The sequence below is a fragment of the Gymnogyps californianus genome, chromosome 5 (assembly GCF_018139145.2).
Source record: "Gymnogyps californianus isolate 813 chromosome 5, ASM1813914v2, whole genome shotgun sequence".
NCBI classification, from domain to species: domain Eukaryota; kingdom Metazoa; phylum Chordata; class Aves; order Accipitriformes; family Cathartidae; genus Gymnogyps; species Gymnogyps californianus.
In genome coordinates, this window is record NC_059475.1 from 13,308,183 (window position 1) to 13,324,594 (window position 16,412).

At 40.4% G+C, this 16,412-nt stretch overlaps 1 protein-coding gene across 1 annotated transcript in view; it reads left to right on the forward strand.

Annotated features, from left to right (window-relative positions):
* The first annotated feature begins 5,680 nt into the window (after positions 1-5,680).
* The window catches only part of TRIM66 (tripartite motif containing 66), a 51,310-nt gene continuing 40,578 nt past the window's right edge, over positions 5,681-16,412 (forward strand). Inside the window, exon 1 of the mRNA XM_050897335.1 lies at positions 5,681-5,900. Coding sequence (XP_050753292.1) covers positions 5,681-5,900 — 220 coding nt within the window. The remainder of the gene's footprint in view (positions 5,901-16,412) is intronic.

A 16,412-nucleotide genomic window follows, 5' to 3' on the forward strand; every position in this document is an offset into this window, starting at 1 on the left:
TGGACAAAGAAATGCAATGGAACAATGCAAAGTGGGTAGTAGTGTACCAAAAATTGCTGTGTGAGAGACACTTACTATGGGAAATTGCTATCAATAGGCTTCTTTTCGGGATAGCGACACAATTCTAGTCCCATTTCTGCTAAGGTGGGGTATAGGAGGGAATGAGGGGGAAATCACTGGGAATAGCGTGGGACAGTAGGGAAGAGCTGGAATTGGTGGGAAGAAACAGTTCAAGGTTTCTACCTCATTATTGCCAGGCTTAGGTCATGAGAAGCACTTCAAGCAGGTTTCTGCAGACACTGAAGGTCTGCCTAGTAGGCAGCTTTCTCACAAGTAATACCAGCTTTTGAGCAGAACAGTGCTGTGTGGTGTGCCCTGTTGCAGCTAACAGCAACTGTGCCTCCAATAGGAAAAGTGGTCAATGTTTCTTTATCAGCATTATGCATAGAAATAAGATGTATTTTGAATTTAGTGCAACAATGTGGTTAAATTCTTTGCTTTTTTGCGGCATTGTTAATGAAAGGTCTTTCTAAACTATGACTATTGCGTTTGTCCTTCCAGTGCTTCAACTGCTGCTAAGTGGATGACAGCTGTCTAGCATCTGATTGCAGTCAACATACAAAACGCAGACCATTTTAATCCATGCGCTTTTTAGAAACTACTGGTGTAGTACTCTTGAGTACCGAGGTGTTTGCATCCTGTATTCATCAGAACGTGAGGCTCAGTCATCTATAGTGTAAGTTGCCTCTTCATTGATATACTATGTTTTTGCAGTGTTGGCTAGACCACAGCTTGTGAACGCATTGGATTTCTTTGAGATTAGGCTGACTTCTTCCACCACAGGACAAAATGGCTTCTGCACATACTAATTCTGAATTTCACTAATTCATAGCAATTGCAGCAGCAGCATGGTGTCCTTTTGGTAATTGTGGCAGACTAGCAGGACAGATTGTGTTAGGCTAGAAGCTTTTAAGGCTTCTTGTCAGTGTTATTGGACTGACAGATGGCAATTCCAAGTTGGTGTGCTTTTAAGGGTTCGTAACAGCAGTAATGTACTGAAACTGTTGCTTAATGACTGAACTAATACAGCAACTGTTCATTAGCTTTTGCAGTTCGTACCCTCCTCAAGTAGGGTACACAATTCCTGAAGTTACCACGTGTGGGATGGAAATGGTGCCAGCTAGCTTCAACCTTCCTTACAGCTAATATAAAGCCATGGCACAGCTCTAGAACTGCACTATGTGAATTTCTGATGTATTTGGCTTAAAATGACTGCATAAAATATTGCTTGCTTAGTTGTAACATCAAAATAGGACTTCAGTTGCCAGTGCAAGGCTTGACCCTGCACGCCAAAGCAGAATCTTTGTCTAATGGTAAAAATCAAACAGTTACTTAAAGCTAGTGAGCTAGCTCTTGTTTTAAGTGTCAGACCAAAAGCATATAGACAGTCACCTACTTTTTTTCATGCTCACTGCTGGAAGTCTTGAATTATTGCTAATAGTTGCAAATTACCTTCTAGTAGGTGTGATGTGATCCTAGTTAATGAACTCCTAACCTAGTGTTTGGCAATAATTAAATTTAGAGGGCTTTAAGGTAAAGCTGACATACATTGCTTTGATAAAATAGTTCATCTTAGCCAGTGGTACTGCTAGTTGTGAAGAACTATAACTTAACAGTTTGTAAAATTCTGAGGTGAGAATATGTGAACTTTATCTCATTGACTGCTGGGACCACTGTTTCCCAACATGTGATGCTATTAATCCACTGCCAAAGCTAAATTGTTTCAGTTCTCAAAGGTAAGTTGCAGGGTACTGCAAAATAAGGAACGTTGTTAGTCCCTCATGTCAGTAACCTGATCGCTGACCAGATCATAAAGACGGTGAAAGGCTCTTTACACTGAAGTACCCTGTGCACATGTGACAGCAGGCAAGTGATGCTAGCTCACTAACGTAAGTAGTAGACACCACTCTCAATTCTTTGGTATTTAATGTCTTACTATATTATGTCTTAAGTAATTCTTCCATATTTTGTAGTCTTGAGTACGAGACATTCTTTGTGAGAAGCGTGCAGGCTCCACCAACTCTGATCTCCGCTCCACTGAAGGGCAGCTTGGGTATTTTGTGTGGGGCTTGGGTTTTTTGCGTAGCTGAGCCTCGTCCATAACATACCTACGCTGAGGCTGGGACAGGACTTCTTCCTTGGCGGCTGCGTGTGCCTTGTGCCAACTCCTGAAATAACCGTCTGGAGGAATAAATCAAACTTTGGTTTTGAGATTGAGCTGTTTATCGAGTTATGTTTCCACACAGCGATTTTCCCAGCTGACTCCTAGCGGCAGGGCCAGGGCCGCTCCTGCCACGCGATCCACCTGTCGGGCACCGCTGGCGCAGCCCAGTCAGGCATCCGTCGGGCTCCCCAGCAAGCAGGGGCGGCTGCCGGGAGGCGCCGTGCCGGGGAAGGAGGCGCCGGGAGCGGCCGGCCCTGCCGAGCGCTCCGGGGAGCGGCGCCGGGCCGGACGCCGCTCGCCATGGCAACGGCGTCCGGCGCCTGGCGGCACTTCGGGGAGGCCGCTTCCGCTGACGTAGCGCGGCCTCGCTCCGAGCCCGGCAGGTGGGTCCCGCCTTAGTCCCGCCCCCCCAGTTGTCACTCATGGCCGAGCGCGGCGGCGGACGTTGGGCGCGCGGGGGCGCCCGCTGCCGAGGCGACAGCTGTGGCGGCGGTTGGGCGGGCGCCCTCCCCTCACAACCGCCGCCGCCCTGGAGCGGTGCTGCCTCGGGGCAGCGGGCGGCACAGCGGGCGCCCGGGCCGGTGCGGCTGCCCGAGTCTGGGTTCTTCACGCCGGAGGGGTTTTGAGGGGCTCGGGCAGGCTCTGCTGCCCGCTGGCCATCCCGCCGTTTCTTGGCGTAAAATACTGGCGGGGAGTATTTCCGAGGTGTAAGAGGGCTGCGTGATCATGAACAAACTGCATTTACCGGCTTAACAAGAAGCTCCTGTGAGGGCTGATAAACCCCCAGGATGGCTGTCCACGATGTCCAAATAAACGATTTTCCTATATAAAAACAGGAGAAATGAAGAAGCTAAATGAAGACCAACTAAGTTCTTAAATGTAAAACCTCTTCCTTTTTATTTGTTTGGGGTTTTTGGTTTTGATTGTTTTTTTTCCTAACTGATAAACATTATGCTTTAGTAGATGGAGCTATTTTTATTTTTATTCGATGTTTTCCAAATTCTTGGCAACTTACAATACTGCTAATGAAGCAATTACAGACAAAACTGGTAAACTTGATGTTATAACATTTTAAAACGCTGTAATGAGCCTCATGTAGCAACATCCACGTTTAATGGAGGGAAGAAGATACAAAAAAAATCATCTGATTAAATCTGAGAAAAAGGAACACAGGAAATCAAAAGACTTGCATAGAGAGTTTATCCCTGAAGTACAGAAATGATAAAGTAATGAGAGTGTATCATTACAAACTTCTCTTGTATGAAATGTATTAATGCTTTACTGGAAGTTCCAGTCCTGTGATATCTGGATGCTTCCCTTTGATTTGTGTTGGGGTGGCCCCTGCCTTCCTGAGGCCACGACTGATCTTCTGGTCCTGAGGCAGCCCCCGAGCACAATACCTTTCCTTTGCCCTCGTCTGGGCTGACACACCAAAAGCCCAGCACTTTTCTTCCTGTTCCAGGTGTGACTCAGCCTGTGAGCTGCCTCCCCAGCTCTCCCCGTCTTCATCCATTTCTGTCCTGCATCCTGCCTCATTACCCTCACCACACCTCTCCAAATGCAATTAAGTTTATTTTCTTTGTAATCACTGCTGCTGGACTTTGTGTTTCCCATCAGCATAGCCAAGTCACTGGTGATGTAGCTGCCTGACTGCTGATTTGCATACCTGTCTCAGCAGGAAATCTTAAACACTTTTTATCACCCTCATCCTTCCCCCTCCTACCAAAAAACTTGTACATGGTTTCATATGTTATGCAAAAAGCACAAATTAAAATGTATGGTAACCTGCTTCTCATTCAGCTGCAGTTTTGACCTTCATGGTGATACAGCATTTCCCAGCATCAGGTTTGTTTGCACTGATTCTCTGTGCATGGATGCTTTGGTCCTGGGCTGTGGTTTCTCCGTCCAAACAATGTGGTAGTCTAAGACCTCAACTTCCTACTGCAGAAGTTACATGGTTTTGTAGGTGCTGGTTTGTCTTCTTAGCAACAGTAGTTGCAAGAAACAATAGAGATGGAGCGAGCTGAGAAGCTGTGCTGCTCTAATGACATTTGCCTCTGAAAGATGGTTGATGAAGACGCGCTGTAAAAAGTGAGCTCATATAGTAAGCACTGATATGTTTATTAGTTAAACCACAGGTACAATTACCACAGCTCATTTCTAAAGGGACCTCTAGTTTTGAAATTACACTCATAAGTTTTAGTGGTAGGTTTGAATTTGTCTAAGTGAATTCAGTAAAGTTGGTGGATAGCTACCTGTTTTCATTTGTTCCTAAAATGGGTCTTGGGTATGAAATATGATGCAGACTTTAACATATGGTCCATTTTTTTCTAAAATATTTTACATAGCAATGACTTCAGGATGCAACACTTAAAAAATTCCTGGTTGTGAATTTCTGAGACATTAATAATTTTTTTGCATTGTAGGAAAAAAAAAAAAAAAAAAAAAGACCTGCTTACTAACCATTTCCACTGCAATCTGCCCCGAGACAGAATCCCTTAAGAGAATACATAGCCCTAAGATTAGAGCTGCTGCTCTTCTGTGCTGGGGAAATCTGAAGATTGTAGCTGCAAGTTATGTACGGCTGGTAGCAAGGCCACCATGCCAAGGCAACGGGCAGCTACATGGGGCTCTGGCCCCAGGAGGTTCGGTCAGCTGGAAGGGTGATTCCAGGGCAGACGAGACTGTATTTGCTTTTTCTCCTCTGATGCAAACTGCAAAAGTTTCCCTTTGCAGGCTGTATCTAATCAACATCTCTCAAAATCTCAGAATCGAGGATGGAACATGACCTGCAAAACTCTCAATTTACCTTGGGGAGCTTAGGTTGGCAGGAGGAACACTGTCCTGCTTGTGGGAAGCTCAGGTTTGGTCTGTAATTTGATCTGTGGTCATCTTGACAGTTGAAATTTGATTACTGCAAAGTGCATTTTATTAAATTTCTATAAAGATTGGCAGAAGATGCTGTACATTTATCAGGGCAGCTTTCTAACATGCGTTGCTGAAATTATGGACGTATGATCAGTTATGCTTATTATTTGCATTACACGAAAACTATAAAATACTGAGGTGAAATTGTAAAAGCAGTCAGAGAATATCATCATTTTTATTGCACAGTTTCAGTGCTTCTAGCAGGAAGTGTACAGCGTGTGACAATTCAGCCTGGTAACAGCTTTGTAAGTAGATCAATAGAACAGATTACTTCAGTTTTTACAGAAGTTGCAAGTACTATAGAGAGATAGTGGGATCATGGTTTGTAAACCTTAAACCACACTTTCCTGCACAACAATCTGCAAAGATATTCTTTTTTGTAAAGCAGGTACGTGATTTTCAGCTGCAAGGAACTTCCTCTTTCTTCACAAGGACTAAATAAATGTTGTTTCTGAGAACGTGCATCCCACTGTTGCCTTGTAGTTTGCGCTTGAGTGATTAAGTGTTTTGTTAAGTGAAGGGGTTGTCATGAGCCATTTTGTGACTCTTCGTGTTTTCGATGTCAAACTTCAGCCAACAGAAATGGAGACCCTGGATCTGTTGAGGAATTGTTTGGTGTGCAAATGGGACCTGCGGAGGAGAGACCCCAGAATGCTACCTTGCCTTCATTCCTTCTGTAAGGACTGTCTTCCGGATTTGATTCAAGGATATAGCTGTATTCCCACTGAGTATGAAATTCTATATGAAGGTAATATTTAAGAATCTCTGGCTTGTGCTCTTTGTATTACAGTATTATAAAAATAGATGGATTGAGAAGTACTTTTTGTAGCCTATTCCTTTACAGCATTACTTTAAAAGAATAAACTAGGAGACTCAAGATTTGTATGAGCAGAGGGTGGATTGGGAACAAGCCTCCTTCATTATGTTTTTCATCCAACAGCAACGTTTTGAAGAGAGATGGCAGTCAGGCAACACTTAACATTTTCCAGAATGAGCTAAGTTTCAGTTACCAAGTGTGACATTATGAATATTTTATTTGCTTAGCTTAATAAATGAAGAAATGCTACAAGGTAGTTTCTAGGCTACATCCCCATCCAGTCTTTTGGACATGTTGGACCTTTCTATGGTACCGGTTGTGGTGATAGTTTTATTCTTCCTTCTCTCCCCTTTCCGCACCCCCTGCCACAACACCAACACAAAAACATCCGGTTCTTTGTTCCTAACAGAGGTCATAATAATTGTTATTAGAATATGTGTATTGTGGTGCACTGAAACTCTTACTTTTATCTCATTGTAAATGTGGTTTCTCTCTATCTGAACCTTTCTGACTGTAGGATACACTGTAACTCACCCTAACAAGCGGAGTAAACTAGTGAGGACCAGAAGCGTTTTGTGACTGTGGCTTTTGACATCCTGAAGTTATTTGTACAGTTTTTGGTAATGACGTTAATAGAAAATAAGTAACTTTTTTGCAATAAGACAGGACTTAGATGACAGAATACAGTCATTTTAACTGAATGAGTCTTAATTGCCATGGGGAAGCATTCCAGACTCATTACTAATTTATAAGAAGAGCAAAGGCATGTAGATTACTTGTATTTTCACAGGCTTTGAACTTTAGATGAATAAGAGGCATCATTTATTATCTCTTCCATAGCAGATTTTAGAAACACGTAGGAAGAGAAGATACCTTCCCTGAGGTGATGGTAATCTGAATTGATGAGATAACATAAACTAGACAAGTTCAGGTTTGAGAACAAATGGAAACAGTGTTAGGAGACCACTGTTGAAAGGCTAGCAAAACACAAAAGATAAAGGAAAAGCGAATAACTTAATGGCAAATGAGAAAGTCTATTCATGTGTAGGGTGCAGTCAGAAAAAGATATAAAGGTAGGAGAAGATGACAAAGAGAGCAAAGCAGTCATTTCAAGTAAATGTCTCCTTAAAATTTTTAATGCCCAATCATAGTGGGCTTAAAGTCTGAGGGACCTACTTTATAATAAAATGCTATTGAAAACAACCACTCCATTACTTTTTATGTATCCTCATTTGACATCTAAGCCATTCCTTTCTCCTCCTGGTTTCTGATTGCTAAGTGGAAAAGTGAATTTATACCACTTGGTGATCTTGGATGAAGTGCAGCTAGAGGTTCTCATGAGTTGTTAAAATATTGGATATTTCTTCAAGCTCCTGAGTGGATCGGGAATTATTTGTCTATAGCAAATTGGAACAAATACTAGTTTATTTCTGTATTCTTGAAGTTTCTCTGTTTCTTTCCTCATTCTCTTGTAGATAGGGAACTTCCATGGGAAAGAGCAAGATTAGAGAAAGAAATAATGAATGGTGATGACCCAGTAAATGAAGTGAGACACCAGGTGCAGAGACTCAGTTAATGTATGAGCAAGGAGAGCAGCAAAACCAAAACATCTGTGTCTCTTATTTAAGTCAATGACTAAAACTGCAACCACCATAGGTCAGCCAGGATAAATTTGTGAAATCTTCCGATGGCACGATGCTAAACGTTGCTTGTCTTATCTGCATCAATTGCTGAGTTATGAGCAGTACAATACCAACTCAATTTTCAGTGTTATCTTTAAGTATTATCATATATAAGTGCCAATGATAAACTGTAAATGCAAGTGCTAAACCATTTTAGCTGAGTAAACATGAAATATTGCTTGTAAGAAAAATGTGTTCCTTACTCACTATGAATTCTTTAGGCAAAATATAAGAATGGAAAAAGTGAATATATTTCCAAGTGAAGTCAATCTGACATTTGCTACAAAAGCGTACTTGAATTTGTGTTTTTCGGTATGCTTTACTATAAATAGTACTATACTAACATAAAGCTCTTTTCTAGTTTATTGTTGTTATATTAAGATTGCTGAGAAGATGGAGGTAAGTGGTCCTGATATTTGATGGGGATTGATGTTGGAAACTTACTTTTATACCTGAATGCGTTTAAGATGACTCATGAATGAAAACTCTGAGATAGTCAGAGCTCTTATGGAAAAGCTGCATACACATCAGAATTTATTCAAAGCTGTGAGAACTGAGAGTTTGGAAGTAATTTGAGTGGAAAAGGAAAATTATCTTTGCGAGTTTGGCTCCTACATATGCTTCTTATATGAAGGGGACTTTAAGATTCTCAGTCTTTCTTTTTCTTTTTCTGCAGGCCATTGTCACTTCCCTTTTTTTATTCCCTCTCTTCAAGTAACAGGGAATCCACATTCTTCTCTGCAGATCTGCATGTTTTGTGCTTCCAGTCTGTTTAGTGCATGGGAAGGAATAATTTTAAAGAGAGGGACTGGGTAAGAAAAAGAGAGAAAATTCCCCCATCTCCTGAGATGGCAATTTCTCAGATGAGGACTTTCCCAGGCTCCTACCTGTGTGAATTGCCATTCACAGTACAATATGAAAACATACAAAATTGGTTCTTGCATACTGCCTTGGCTTCTTGGGTCTGGCTCTTTCTCACTGACTTCTGAATACATTCAAAACCAGATTCATTCAGGTTCCTGTGCTTATCCTTCCTTTCTGAATTGGAGGTGGGTGCCAGAATAAATTACCCTTTATCTGCAAATTTTCCTCTCCGTAAGTTTTCAATGATTTAAATTGTTTTAGTGCTTTAAATATCACCAACATATTAATTTCAAAAGTAGCTAAATAAGGACCAGTGGAGGTGTGTTGTGAGAAGTTCATGTTTTTGCAAGACCGTCTCAGCTCGAGGGTTGGGTTTTTTTTTCCTTTAAAAAAAAAAAAATCACAGGTAATCACTGCTCAGTCACAGTTTAGACCCCTGAGAACAAGGTAAATCAGGAAAGATGGACTGGAACACCTTGCAGATTTCTGCTAACTGATATCAAGCCATTTTGTGACTGAATTGGGTAATTTGTCTAACCTGTAAGTTACACTTTATGTTTGTAAAATGCGATTAGTGGTTGCCCAGCTTCATAAATTGCTTTGGGAAGTGGCAGATTTAATTATATCATGTTTTTGTATTGAACTTGTGTGTTGAGCTATTTTTTCTGAAATTCTGTTTTAAAAATGTGCTTTGCCCTTTTGTGCTTCTCTAGGTTGGATAACAAAAATAATGGAAAATGACTGCATCATTTCTATCCACATTCTGTGCATAAGTCAAAAACTGTCCACACTTACGCCATGTTAGCTTCCCACATGCAAAAGAGGATCTGAGATTCCCACTTAAATGCCAAGAAATGTAACAGTTATGTATTAGAGAAATGCAAACTGATCAGATAAAACTAAGAGAAAACAGACTATTAAAGAGAACAAATGTGACTTCAACTGTTGACAGATGTCCACTTGCTGCATTTTATTATTTCCAGCTGAAAATGTACAGTTTTCTTTAGCTTGTGAGGTAGGTGCTATATATGACCATGGATCCCTAATTGTGAATGCTTGTTAGCGAGGCACATCCAAAACTCAGCCAAGCATTGGTCACACTTGCATTTAATGTGTTCAGAGATATCTTCAAGGGTGTTTATTTCAAGAAAAAGATTGAGCTCTAGGACTCCTTTGGCTCTAGGCTCATTTTCAGTGTGATGTTTTGGCATAAGAGGTATGGTGTACTGGCTTAAGGAGGCTCCAGGTGTCAACACACAGTTCCTTATCTTCTACTAAGTCTGTATGTAAAAAAAAAAATAAATGCACATCTACAGAGTTCTTTAAACCATATTTAGGCTTATAGTGGCGTACAGTTTGGCCGCCCTGGTGTTACAGCTGTTATATCTCCAGGACTCAAATAACCTTGTTTTGATGCAATCATACAAGGCAAGTGATGCAATGCATCACATCTATTAATTCTGAAGGAGAATGCCCATTTGCTTTAATTAGATCCACTTAACACCAAATACATGTTTTATTTCTAAAAAGGGAAGTAGAAAGGTAATTCTAAAGAGGGAAACTGTTCATGATGTATATATTTAGTCATCTTAAAATGGATTTAAAGTTAGTCAGCCTTTCTCACTCTGTTGTTCAGCTGCCAGATCCAAAAGGCAAGTGAAACAATGGGGGTTTTTGTTATATAAATATGAAGCTGTAAAGTGGGAGGTTGTCTTCAGAACTGTTTCCTATAACCTATAATTGGGTCTCCAAGGAAGTGTAAATTATGCCTGCAGCTTGAGCTGTAGCTAATGCTCTCTGAGAATAATTATTCTAATGGTTGTTGGAGGAAAAAGAGCGCAGGAATAGGTGCAACATGTGGACAGCAAGTATAAACGTGGTGTGTATGATAGCTCCACTGTTTGTTTCTTTATGCTAATCAATTCTAATTATAATAATAGGTTAATTATCTGCATTGATTTATTTCTGAGACAACTAGCTTGAGGGTTCTTTCTATTTAAACCTGACCAGACTGGAAGACCTTGAAACAAAACTGCGAGCTGCGGCTTTTGATGTTCAAAAGGTCTTTGTACTCAGTTTCCATACGCGGTGGAGAGGTTACAGTTTGGACTTTCAGAGATGATTGCTGCAAATTATCCATAGTTCTGTCACTTACAAATTAGATTGCTACAATATAGGTGGAGTAAAAACTTGAGAGCACTCAGAAATTTTAGTTCTTTATTTGTGCATCTACAAAGGAACACTCTATATGAGGGTCACTAGCTTGATGTCTGCTTACTATTCCCTGGGTCCAATGCAGCGTGGCAACTTCCATCAACAGAAATTAAATTGCTGTGGGAAGTGAGAGATCTGACCTGTGGGGAACTAGGGCTTGAACAGTATGTGGTAGAACCTTGTTGTTTTCCTGAAGGCTGATTTTGGATATCCCAAGTGTGGAGTTGGAGTGTCCAGACTGGGTATGTGTGTCTGACTACTGGATCCACTGCCTTTGAATTTCCATTTTCCCCAACTCATTGTCTAGTTACTATTGATGATGGGAGTGTGAGAGTGGAAATAAACACGTGGCTTTTGAAAAAGGGCTGCAAACCAATTCAGCAAAGTCAACAGCTGCTGCTGAAGCTTTTCAGGGCTGAGAGAAGTGTGTATATAAACATAACACACGCACAGAGATATGTCTATACGCATGTTGCTTTCTAGTGCTGGTGGCTTTTGTGGTGGTGTTCAGGTGCATTAGCCTACTATGGATGGTAGTTAAAGGAGTAGTGGAGCCCTGGAAGGATGTAGGTGTAGGACTATTCCTCCACATCCTTCACGTGATGAAACTTTGTGGGAGTCTGTTCAATACAATGTGGTCTTCAGTGATTGCTCAGTACTAGCTGATAACTCAAATACATTGAGAATAGCTTATATGTGGTTTATCCTGCATATAATTCTGAAATAGGGTTTTATTCCGCATATCAATGAAACGGGGCTTAAAGCCAACATTAGGATCCTTGCTAGCCTTTCTAAATTCATAGTCATCTCTTTAGCAGTGATGTGTGATGTCCTAAATAATGATTTCAAATGATAAACAGCAGGAGCTAATGAACTTCTAAAAAATAATTTATGCAAATGTTCCTACCTCCTTCTTACCAATATAATTTCCATACAAAAATAGAGCATGTCAACAGCTCTCTTAGCTTTTTGCTAATTCTAAAGGTTTTGATAACAGTAATGGACTTCATTTGGGCATCATGATTGCACCATAGTTGAATTTGGCTCCTGATCTCTTAATATGTCAACTGTTGTTTGAATCCTGTAATTCCATGTTGAATTGCTATTTAGATCCAGAAATTGCATCATTCTCATATGTACAAACAGTACAGTCTCTAGGGTTTCTGACTACTCTTCCCTTCACCCACAGTGCTGTAATAATGATATATTTAAATGAGCTGTCTGCAAAGTGCAGGTTCTTAAAACAAATTAACGATGTTGTTTAGAGGCAGTGGTAAGGTAGGAAGGCAAGAAAAATATTTAGGGAATGGTCTGCAAAATGTACTGTGGGAGTGAATGGCGTTCTAAGACCTGCTGCTACCTGGATCTGCAAAAGCTCTTCTCTTTCCTTCTGCACACTTGCTCCAGATTATTCTGAGGACTGAGAGAAGACCCAGGCAAGAAGGGAAGTAGGATGCTGCTATTCATTCTCACTATGGGATTTTTATTCCACCACTGCAGGAAAAATACAACCAAGGCAAGTTAACAGAGGCCTGAATGAATCTGAGAGGCAAGGGCAAGAAAGAAGGCAAGAGGAAAAAAAATATGCACCTTGTAGTGACCCAGTACATCCTTCTGCCCTGCTGATTTTTCAACATTTCTGGGTGAAGAAGGGGGAGCAGCCCCAGATAGTCTGTGAAAGGTGTAGCGACTTCAATCTGTAGTACAGCAAAGCCTGATTCCAGGGAGTGCACTGTGTGTGCAGTTCTGCTTAATAACCACCCACTCCCTGACACAAGTGACTTTGTGTGTAGCTCTCTAAGTGACTGCTTATCCAGAGGACAGGTAAGGAGTTTCTAGAAAATTGTACTTTACTGGTGATTTGCACTCTGAGCATGAGCACAGCATAGTGTGCTCACTTTGTATTGTTGAAGTAGCTGCTGCGTGTGGCTATTTCTAAGTATGTATGTAAGGTTTGCTTAATTTCAGGGTAATTGCTTCACAAACCGTTCTGTAGTGTATTTATTATGCCAAGCTATCGTTAGATTCTTTTGGGGATTTATATTGAAAAAGGTTGGGCATTTCCAGGGAGCACAGGTTTTTATTAAATGGAAAAGGAATCAAATAAGAAGCCCAATTAGCTGAACAAGTATGATCTCTGAAGCTACCACATTCAGGGAATCCCTCTTTTAGCAAAATGCAAATCTGTCTCCTGTGCTTTTAATAAAGTCTTAAATATAGAATTCAGTATTAGGACAGGCGAGAAGGTGCTTACTGATTAGTGCTCCTACGAGTAGGAGACTAGTTCCGATACAGTATTGCCATGGTGTCCCCATTATTTTTCCTGCTAACTGTTATGCTCTTTGTTCTGATTTTTTTATTAAGCCGAGGGCTATACATGTCTTATGTTCATCTCAAGGGAGTTAGATTTGAAATCATTATAATTCACAGTTACTTGGATATTTAAGACACACTTTTACGTTTACACAATCAAAGCTGTACTTGATGGTCTGTGGTAGTGAGTCTAATACAAAGTTCTGACCTGTGTGTGTGTGACTCACTCCATGTGTATCTATCTCTGGAACTGATTTCATGAGCATAACTCGGATCTAAAACCTGGGAAAAAACTTGTCCCATGGCATCCAGGACATCACTTTTAGATATCCCCTAATAGTAATCAGCAGTAATGTCATCTGCCTCCAAAATCATGATTGTTCCATATTTCTTAATACCACTGCATTTCTCAATATATATAAGGAGGCTTTTGTGCAGAACTGAAATCCATGCATGATATATGTTTTCTTAGGGTGAAAATTATTGATGTTTTCTTGAAATACATTTAAAAACATTAAGAAGATGGTCTTGCCCATTGTCAAATTAGTGCATTCTTTATACAATGTATTTTATACTTCACTGGTTTGTAACAAATTAGCAGAATTTAAAGTTCACATGAATGTGCCTGACGCCATGAACATTTTATTAAATATCATTCAATTGTTATGATTTGATTTAACATTCTGCACTGATGGAATAGTGTTGGAATGTAATAAAATAGTAACTTCAATATTAACTTTTTTTACCTTATGTGGTGTGTAGACAGAAGTTGTCCTTGCTATGGCAAAGTCCTGAGCACTGCTCTTGTTTCCCAGTAAGCAGCTGTTCCCAGAAATGTTTTGTGTAACACTGTGTGCTTACCCATATGGCATGCAGATGAAGGAATAACTGCGAGAGTTGTGGATTTCTGACTTCAGAAAGAAACCTGTTGATAATTTCCCCTTTGGTCAATTTGCGGCCTATTATGTAGTCTCAGTATGGAGGTTTTCTCTCCATATTAGCCAGATCAAGAACTAGCGCTGCTTGGGCAATGCTGTTATGGGAGTAAGAAACTGGTTCAAACTCTCGAAGGGCTAGAGGCGATTCCCTGTAAAGTCAGTAGATGGTTTCCTGTCGACAGCACCGAGAATTAGAGCACATCCCGTGAGACTTACTTGAGAAGCTGCTTGCAAAGTAGGTATTTTGCTTCCTAGCTTATCAATCAAAATGTATCTGTCTTTTTATTTCTGCTGCTGTTATAACTGTGTTGCTTTGTAAGGTGCTCACAGGGAAACTTGAAAACTGTTTCACCTTCTAGGAATTAGCACTACAATTCACTGGTGCTTGTAGTATGCACCATTTACAAGGAGTAGGAGGGCACTGTCTGTATAACACATCTTGTCTTAGGTACTGCAGTGCTCCCACTGTTTTTACATTTCTCTAGAGAACCGAGCTGTTAATGGATATCTAAAAGACACACACAATCATAATATGGGAAGGCATGGAGAGATTTCAGTGTGACTAATATAAAAGCATTCTGTTGTCCTAGGGTGTAACATATGAAGGTGATTAGCTACAAATATTGTAGGTAAATAAGATACCTTTTCAGCTGCGCTCCTTATATTAAGGATGCAAAGTAGAGGAAGAGTTTAAAAGACTTCTACAGCTTTCTGCCATCAGGGACATCTTTATCAGATGAATTTTTAGCCACTTTGTAACTCCTGTCACTAGAACACACTTAAACAAGACTCAGGTTACATGCCCAGAAGATGAGCAAAGCGTTGGCAATTGCTTGCGTTGCCGTTTCCCCTGGGGTGACTTGTAGCTGAGTAGCACAGGCACCTGTGGATACCGCCTGTTCCTTCTCATGTCTACATGAACACTCAGTGTTGTATGAAATGCACAGTTAAACAAGTGTGAGGTAGACTATAGTCTGCCACTTAGGCCCCCAAATCACAGTGCTGTTGTAAATGCAACCTCGGAAAATAGTAGACAATATACTTTTGCTTTTATAACAAGATTTGGGCTAAAAAAGACCTAAACCTCATGAAGCAGTTCTAAGTAAGATGTCCTCTTCAAAGGAGATGTAACAGAACTCAAAGTTTCTTCAAAACATTTATGAATGAAAGTGAACTTATTCAGACATCTGACTGCATAGTGCTTTTGTCAGAAGTGGTAATGTAGGAAGGGTTTGGGGTTTGTGTGTCTCTGTCAATGTAAAGTGCTGCTGTTAAAATAACAGTAGCCCAGTTCTGAAAATCGGAGACATCCAGGGTTAGAATTGTGCACCTGGCCGGGGACTGCAGGAGCCATGTCCCAAGGGCAGGTAATACTAAGCGCCTGGAAACATGAGGGTCTCTGATAACTGTCTAATGCGAAGAGTAATAGACATCTTAAAATTTAATTAATCTACAGGCCACTCTCCTTATTCAAAAATAATTTTAAATAAGGAAAAGAGCACATTGAACATTGCCAGTCCAGTAGAAAGTTGTCATTGATCTTGCTTGTAAACTCTTGCTTTAAGTGAGTTTGCATCATTTAGTCATGGAAAATACTGCTGTTAGTTATCGTAAACAGATCACTTGGCAAGGTGAGCATAGCACTGAAATTCTGTTCTCAACAGAATGGAAAAACTTAGATAAAAAAAAGACTTGATAAGATAAGGTAAAAATAGACTGACACACCACTACCATCTCTAAAGGACTGGATTCACATCTACAGTAGTTTACAGAAATGTGGTCTAAAACATGCACACTCCTTTTCAAAAAAAAAAAAGGACTAGACCTTCTAGAAAAATGTAAGTCCTAGCCCAAGAAGTCTAGGAATGAAATAGCAAAGGTGCAAAAAATGCAGGTATACAGTTATGGACATCTTGAACTGTTAGTTCTCAGCCCAGGCAAACACTAAGATTCATCCCAGTTGCACTCAGTAGCTAATGAAGGTAGAGACACGTTTTGCCGCTCATGCTGCTCGCTTTGCTTTGCTTTGCTGTGCTTTAGGGGTGATCACGTTTTGCTACCTGTGGATTTGTTGTAATAGATCGTTTGCAGTTCTGATTTTTATTTATGAAACTTTTTTTATCCTTTACCTTTATTGTGACTTGTTGCTTCTGCTAGCAGCACGTTACTCCTCTTTCACTTCACTTGGATAGCATGCTGCACTGTAAAACTGGTATTAGGCAATGTGTGTTTTATGCTTTGATATACCACTGGTAATGTAAAGCTGGTCTAGAAGAACTGTAGCAAATATCAGAAAGCACAAGTAGATCTGTTACAAGGGAATACAGTTTAAAGTGCAGCTCAGTTTTTATCAAAGCTGTAAGCCCTAATGAATACATGGGAATTTGGATATGCAGATATCATTGATAAATACTGAAATAAGTCAACTGAAT